Raw genomic sequence first — 9155 nt, 5'->3', positions numbered from 1 at the left:
GTCACCTTATTCCTTGTAGCCATCAACGACATCTGCAAAAGAATCAAATTCCCAGTAAAATCTTCTCTCTTTGCAGACGACCTAAACATTTGGTGTTCAGCAAAAAACTCATCCTGCATACAACCATATCTACAAGACACAATATTATCACTTACTGCATTGTCCGAGACATCAGGATACCGTTTCTCCCCATTTAAATCTCAGTGCATCACATTCACCCGATCTAAAAAATATCCTTCATTAGGCATTAGAATGAATGACATCCCAATACGAACCTCAAAATCAATTAAAATACTAGGAACACATTCGACCGCAAAAATACCTGGAACCCACACCTTAAAGATCTCCGAAAAGCAACCATGCTAAGAATGAATACCCTCAAAACTCTAGCTCACACTTCTTGGGGAGCAAACTCCACAACCCTTAAACAAATATACACATCACTCATTCTTTCCAAGCTAGAATACGGATCCTTCCTCTTTTTCAATTCTAAACCATCCAGCTTAAAAATGATTGACACCGTACACAACCTGGGACTGAGATTAGCCTCCGGAGCATTACGATCGAGTCCAATCCCCAGTTTGCTCAACATCTCTTATACTCCACCCCTAAGTCTCATAAGAAAAAAAAACATCATGCTTCTATCTGCAAGACGAGCCCAGAACAACCTAGACATCCACCACGGCATCAGAACTGAACTACGAGACTCCAATTTCAAATTCTCTGACTTAATTAAACATGAATGTCCGACTACTCCCCCTTGGACTATGGACATTGACATCAACCTCAAGTTATCTTTCCTCCCGAAAAGCGAAACTACACCTAACATTTATAAAATTGAACTACAAGCTATTCTCGAAGGATACCAAGACCACATATTCTTCTTCACGGATGGATCCAAAACAGACGCCGGCGTAGGTGCTGCAGTTACATTCGGTGAAACCAGACGAATGCTCAAGCTCCCTGACTATTGTTCAATATACACGGCCGAAGCCTTGGCTATCTCCCATACATTAGATATTATAAAACAGGACTCAATAAACAAATCCATTATACTAAGCGACTCCCTTAGTACACTTACAAGCATCCAAAATCACTTCCAACCTAATAGCATTTCACAAAAAGTCCAGAACCAGATATCATTTCTCCATAACAACGCACAGACTATCTCCATGATATGGATACCTAGTCATATCGGCATACCTGGAAATGAGATAGCAGACACATATGCCAAACAGTCCATCTCATCTCCTCACTCTCTAATCATCGGCTCAAATACTCTGCAAGACTCAAAACACTTTATTACTGATCACATTCTAAAAAATTGGTCAACTCAACGTACTAAACTAAACGAAATCAAACCCAGCATTCTCCCATGGCCAACCACTCCACTTACCAGGCGTCAAGAAGTAATTCTTAATAGACTTAGAATCGGTCACACATGGTTAACCAACAAACACCTAATGTCCAAAACGGATCCCGAACCTTGTCTCTCATGCGGCGAAACACCTTCAGTCAAACATATCATATGCTTCTGCCGTGAACACAACGATGTTAGAGTCAACCTCAAACTAGCAGACAATCTCTACGAAGCTCTTGGTCCTGACCCCGACAACACTCAGAAGATATTTACCTTTTTAAAATCATCTAAATTATATAACCTAATCTAAACACACCTTCACACCCCAAGCTTGAATTGTATAAATATCCCTCCTTTTATCACCATATGTTAAATTTAACTTCAGCCAATAATCTATGTTGTTGCGGCTTAATTTTAAATAATAAAAAAAAAAAAAATACGTATAGTATAATTAAAATATTTGGTTATTTTAGCTTTTGTTCCTTAACGATATTGCGAGGCAATGGACGTATATCAATAATAATAATTAATATTTAATTTATAGAACTATACATATATATATATAATATTATATCTGTAACAAATATTATATATTATATAAATATAATAATAATACATATTATAATGTATATTTTTTGACGTATCGGTGACCAATCAGTGCATGCCAATACTATGATAAAATAAAATATTTTCATTTTATCATGGTAAAAACAATAGATCAATAAAATCGTCAATTCTTCGTAAAAATCGTTGTATCGTGCGTATTGATCTAACTATACGCATCGATTAAAATTATAAGGCAATATTATCATTATTCATTAACTACGAGGTCGGAGGTAATACTTTAAACTTTTTTTTCCATTGTTTGAATTTAATGTTATAAAAAATATAGTGTTAACTACCAGTGCCGTAGCTAGAAATAGATAGGCCCCAGTGCAAATTTAATCTATGGCCCCTTTAAAAGCGCACATTGGGTGTGAATGTAGGGGGTGCTGATATAATTGATGGTACACAGATTCGTGGGAGACTTAGCCCCCCACAGTCCACAACCCCGCTAGTAATATAATAAACTGCATTGCAATAATTTTAAATTTGTACTTATTTATATTCTGACTTTTTAATCATAGTACAAATATAATTAATTAAAATTTTAATCAATTTTTCTTCAATACTTTATATAGACAAATTAATAACTAATAATAAAGTTGAAATTGTATAAATGTTAATGTAATCGCTACTCTTTATCTATTTAAGATATTAAGCAACTATACTGTACATAATGTATTATGTATTCAAAACATTTAAAAATAATTAGGTACCTATATTATAACATGTTATTATATGGGAACTGGGACTCTAGGAGTGCTAATTTGAAGCCTGGCGGTGCTAAACTAACAAGGTGTTAACGGCATATTATCATTATATTATGATCTTATTAAAAATTTTTTTATTAGTATAGATTCTTAATTCTTATATTATTTTATTTAAGTATGGGCCTCATATAAGAAATTGCAACGCGGGCGCCTGTGCACTTAACCGCCCGCACCGCGGTTTCTACGGAACTTTTAACTGTATATAGGTACCTACTATAATTTTATAATTATTTTCATAGTATAAAATATAACATATTAAAATGATAAAAAGCAATAGAACAAAATTAAGAAAAATTAAAGCTGAAATAGAAAACATTAATTATAACCCACAAGCATCTCAAATAAATGATGATCTTCAAAATTATTCAATTTCATTGAATTGTGAAGATGATGTCTCTGCAGCTAATACTAATACTGCTTATTTTACTTGTATTTTTTTGGATGTTAAATCGCCTACTCTAGTTTTTGACACTGAACCAAATGATACATTTCAAGGTATAGACTATGATGAAGATGATCAATTAATTTCTGTAGAAACCGGGCCTAATATTAATGAAATGCTGAATGATGAATGATGAAGTATGAATCAATTATTATCAATTTAAAAAAAAAACATAAATGTTTTTCTAACTTACCAGAAGACAGTCGAACTTTATTAGCTACAACCCAGTCATCAAATTTAAAATGTATTCGTAATGTCGACCCTGGAATATATCATCACTTTGGTTTGGCTAACGGTATAGTTCAGTGTTTACAAAACAATTCAGTAAATGATTCGGTTATTCAAATTGCAATTGGCATTGATGGATTGCCATTATCAAAGTCAAGTAATAGCCAACTATGGCTGATTTTGGCATTTATTATGAACACTGACAACTGCAACATTACATTTGCTTAGCAACAATGGAACGGACGTTGTGAGAAACGTATCACTTCCGAAATGCTGATTGTTCAGGAGAAGAATAAAACTTTATATTCTTTAATTTTTGTATTTAATTTGTTAGAATAGTTATTTCTGTCTCGTACCTAGACATATTATCTATTTTCAGATTTTCATTCAACTTTAAACCTTAAATAATTTTAAGACTTTTGAAAGTGACTTGATATTATTGACACAAACAATATCTGACTTGACACCTTTTGCACATAGATTTGACATTACTAACACCACTTATATGGTTTTATAGAAGTTAATGGTATCATAATATGTTAAATTTTAAGTTAGTAGGACTTACCTTTTGCAAAGAAGCTTTTCTTTTATTATTCTCAATTTGGTGTAAAAGTTCTATAGAATGTATGATAGACTGATGATCACATACTTTTTTTAACTAGGTACCTACTTAGGTTATTAGGTAACAACTTTGAAAACAATAGTTTTACAGAATATTACCTATGTAAGAAAACCAATGAAAAAATCTATGAGTACTAGTACACAGTCTAACGGAGTATACTAACACTAACGAAAAAGGCCTTTCTCGGGGCCAACACATATAACGTATACAACTTCATGAACAAACTCAATTAGAAATTGTAATGTAGCCTTGAGATTAGCGCTGATATGCGGTGGCCAAAAGCGAACGCCCGCCAATAAAAAAATAGGCGACACTAAAAAGCCGATTCTTGATCACCTATTTCGGATAAAAAGGGACTATATCTATGGATAGAGGAGAGTGTGTGATCTAAAAACACACACACACATCATTCAAAAATCAATAAATTCATCGCTATAGTATATTTTGTACATAATCTGGCCAATATATTAAATTAATTTGTGTGAGATGTGTTCTTTTGATGTGTCTGTCATCACTTTTTGGGACAGTACAAATTATTTATTTTTTTTTTTACTATGGTCGAATTGATTAAAAATGTATACACTTTTCTTTATGACCTATTTTAATAGCTCTTTATAAATTAATATTAAATTTCTGTATGCGTTTTTTTTTTTTTTTATGTAATTAAGTTTAAGGTTTGACAAAATGTATTAAAGTTTTAACTATTTTGTATTTGAAATATTATACAATTTTAAATTTGCATAGCTAAGAACTGGAAATTTAAGATATAGATTCTAACCAGCTTATAGTATGAACTTTAAATTGTCACCGAATAATTATAAAACAAATATAATTACATTTAAAAAAAATTAAATTTGGACGAAATTACATATTAACAACATATTCAAATTTTTAAACAGTAATCTAAAAATTTTATTGGTGAGTAGATATTAAAGACATTTAGTGTACATTAGTATAGTGTATATGATATATATATATATATATATATATATATATATACTGTCATTTTTAAACGTAATTGTTTTGTCAAAAGCTGACTGAATCCTACTATTCCTACTGTAATAAGTTTGTAGTAAAATAAAGTAATTTAACCATAATGTAACGGGACAAGAATATTGATTATCGGCATTTAATCATTAAATCACGATATCGAACGACGCGCTCCTAGTATTATACAACGGTATCATGTGCAGCCGAAAACACCTGATCGCGCATTAATAAATTACCATCGATATTGCGCGGTGGCGTTGCCGTTTCAAACAATAACAAATTATAATCAAGAAGAGAGAAGAATTAAGACAATATTATAGACAATAAATATAATATAAACAACACTTACAATAAATGACTACCACCAGTTTTTTGCACAATTTAAGACATATTATTAATCATTAACATTGCAAAGTGAACCCGAACGGAACCCGTGATTCTAATGGACGTCCTTACGTAAGACGGGCAGAAATAGAAATCATTACCACTATTACTACATTACATTCCCTCACAGTATTGAGGTAAACATTTGGAATGATACGTTCATACGACACCGACTACAGCATAATGAGTAGTATATGGCAATAGATTGTATGAACGTATACAACCAAATATTTTAACTATTAGAGCACGTCGAAAACACGACCAATCTGCCACTTGTGTTATAATTAATAATATAATATAAATAAAAACGACTGGTTTACAAATAGGATAATCGTTTAATTTACGGTATTAGTTATAAAAGTCATTGATCACAAGTAATGCACATAAAACTATCACTTAGACAGTTAGACTAGTTACTAGAACGTAGATTTCGCACACACACACTCTTGCGAATCTCGCTACACACTACTCACTACTTTAATATCACCTCAAATACCCATCAGGCTTACTTAAATAGCCCTATAACAATCGATGAAATTTTGAAAACTCTCAAAAAATGTACCAGCAAGAGTACCGGACCAGACAATATCCCTTATAGCTTCATTCAATTTTCTCCATCAACACACTTCAAATACTCCAAAAAATGTATAACACTATCTGGAACAACAACGTATTTCCCCAAAATTGGAGAAACAGTATCGTCATATCTATAAGCAAACCAGGAAAAAACGAATTCTCACCTGAAGGTTATCGGTCCATTTCACTTTTAAACACCTTATGTAAACTCCTAGAAAAAATCGTAAATCAACGTCAATTTGGTTTATAGAACAATCTTACTATCTCACCCCCGAACAATGTGGGTTCCGAAAAAATAAGGGTACATATAACAGTCTTTCCAAGATATATACAGAAATACAATACGCATACTCCGAAAATCAATAATTAGGTATGATCAGTCTTAATTTGATGAAAGCCAACGATACAAGATGGAAACCACACATTTTAAACAGTTTCACTAAAATACTAAGCCAAAATCAAATGCTCAATTTTATCAGTAATTTTCTCAAAACAAGAACATTCCAAGTAAGAATTAATCAAACTCTATCCAAGAATTTCTCACAGATGAACGGAGTACCTCAAGGCTCCACAATTTCGGTTACGCTTTTCCTTATCGCTATCAACAATATCACTTAGAACATTTCTCGTCCAGTCCATTTGACTCTCTACGCAGATGACTTTAAAATCTATTGCCGAAGCAAAAGCTCAGTTTTCATAGCTGAAACAATAGCCATTTTAAAAGCACTCGAGATAATATCCGATTATCACCTACAAGACACCATTATCTTCACCGACTCCCTTAGTGCGATCAACAGTATAAAAAACTCATATAATCCTTCAGATAACTCCATATTCAGAACAAAATCTACACCTTACAATACCACAATAACATCAAATTCAAACTTTTTGGATCCCCGGGCATTCCAACATAAAAGAAAATGAACTTGCTGATCTCAATACCCGAACAAGTTTCAACCTGCCCGAATTATCACTTTCAAAAACCTATATTAAACAACTATCATCAATCAATTAACAACATCATACAATTCATCACAGCCACCAATCTTCTAACCAAAATTTAGTATAATTTAGATATAGATACAATTCATGTAATTTTTTCTTTTTTATATATATTTCTCACTGTAAACCCAATGGCCCATGTTGCCGAGGGTATCATTAATAAAAAAATATTGTAATAATATTATATTATTGTGTCCAATAAATCCAAAATTGAATTGTTTCATCGTTTAATCCATTTAGTGTAAAATCACCGTTAAAATGTTTCGAAGTATAATTTTCTGGAGGAAACAACATTGAAATTGCATTGTTATGTAATTTTTTATTATAATTCTGGGAACAAGATTTATTAGTTCAATACAAAATTTCCGTAATTATTATTATTCTAAGCTGAACTATACCTGCGTTAATAACAAATGTTTTGTTTTCCTTAAATGTCTATTGAGTTTAATGATCTTACCACAATCTGTGGTATAAACTATTGGTGAGATCAAATTTATTTTTATTACGATACTGTCAAATCGTACTACAGATGAGTCGCTTTAATGCGATGGAGACAGTATAATATAGTAATAGACAACAATACGTGTTAGTTCGTGTAAATTAAACATAATTTTTTATACGCAAAATGTATTGTAACTATAATACCAAATAAATGTGAAACAAATCTAAGTTAATCAAAATATTTAACCTTGTTTCTGTTTTCTTTCTTTCTTTTTTTTGTTTTTTGTTTATTATTTATTTAAAGTTTTCTTGACAATAATAATCCAAACTTAGGGATACAGGAGTAGTTTTTGACATTTTGTAGATTAGATAAAGTTAGGTATGAGTAAGAACGGTGGTTTTTTTTTTATATAATATACAGAAAAATGAAAATTATCATATGACGAAACAGTTAACAATCATACAATTTATTATACGATTAGATAAATTCATAATATACATGACGTGTAGTATACTATTAGTCAACTGTTGATGTAATGTATATTATATAATAATAATAATAGTATAAATGTAATATTGCGTCCAATGGCCACAGTTGCCGTGGACTGTGTTTTAATAAAAAAAAAAATAAAAATGTGATACAATGTGAAACAATTCATGAAGTATGCAATACTATTGTTTTTATGCATTATGGAACGGTAATAAATAAATTGTATCATATTATATACAATTTAGTAAAATTAACATAAAATATGATTCAATATTTCGGTATTTCGATATTTTATACTTCTTCGCGTAATAAGTAATTTTACGTCAATATTTTCAGAGAAATATTCTTCTTTGGAATGCAAAAATAAAAAGGGTATAAAGTCCAGAAAATATTAATAATATAAAAATGAGTGCACCTTATGAGCTTAGAAATGTGAATGAACATGAATTATAATCATAATATCAATATTACTAATACAATATTGCTACGATAAGTTGAGCAATATTATATTGTTATGAACAAACATCTACTTACTGGTCGTTTGCAACACTAGAGAATAATATCAACCTGCCGTCGCCTCGGGATTTCCAGGACCGTATTCGGAATAAGTGGACCAACATTATGTCATGTAATATATTATTGTTATTATTATTATCACGTCAAGCATATACATGATGGACCCGAGGAAATCGATGAACCGTAAGCTGGTCTAGACCTAATGCAACCGCGAGTGGCCTACGTAAAGTAGTACTGTATAAACACATATAAATAATAATATTATAATATAAATCGTAATAATATTGTAGAAACGACATGACTGCATAGTTATTCGACGTCGTAAATCAAGGTTAAAGGTTTGCCGACCTGGTGTCGTGAGATTTTAATACCCACTCAATTATTATGTTTACTAGTTTACTAGTTTACTACTTTCGATAAAATATACATAATATCACCGTAACTACTAAGTTATTGAAGCATAGATTAGACAATAAAAAAGTACTAAATATATTTGCTTGATGCTATAGTAGATAATATTTTAAAAAAAATATTTTTGGCATAAAATTTTTTTGTTTTTGGATATTTAATAATATATTAGTCGGTTGTTATGATTCTTTAAATGATTTAGAATTTTTTTCCTTGATTTTCGGAAATCCGTTTAAAAAAAATTCGAAATTTATCCACCTCTAAAATGCTCTAATATACTTTGACCAATTTGATTAATCCAAAAATAAACTATCGTAACTGAT

The 9155-nt window shown here is 31.0% G+C and overlaps 1 protein-coding gene across 1 annotated transcript; it reads left to right on the top strand.

Annotated features, from left to right (window-relative positions):
* The first annotated feature begins 359 nt into the window (after positions 1–359).
* Positions 360–3308, top strand: LOC149055838 (uncharacterized). Its single transcript, XM_089226959.1, has 2 exons — positions 360–1599; positions 3067–3308. Exons 1-2 carry the CDS (start codon positions 360–362, stop codon positions 3306–3308), a joined length of 1482 nt encoding a protein of 493 aa, XP_089083085.1.
* The last annotated feature ends 5847 nt before the right edge of the window (positions 3309–9155 follow it).

Source organism: Diuraphis noxia, unplaced genomic scaffold (assembly GCF_037042655.1).
Source record: "Diuraphis noxia isolate RWA-SAM2 unplaced genomic scaffold, SU_Dnox_SAM2 contig0004, whole genome shotgun sequence".
Taxonomy (NCBI): domain Eukaryota; kingdom Metazoa; phylum Arthropoda; class Insecta; order Hemiptera; family Aphididae; genus Diuraphis; species Diuraphis noxia.
The sequence above is the reverse complement of the archived record's forward strand: the minus strand, read 5'-3'. Positions and strand labels throughout refer to the sequence as shown.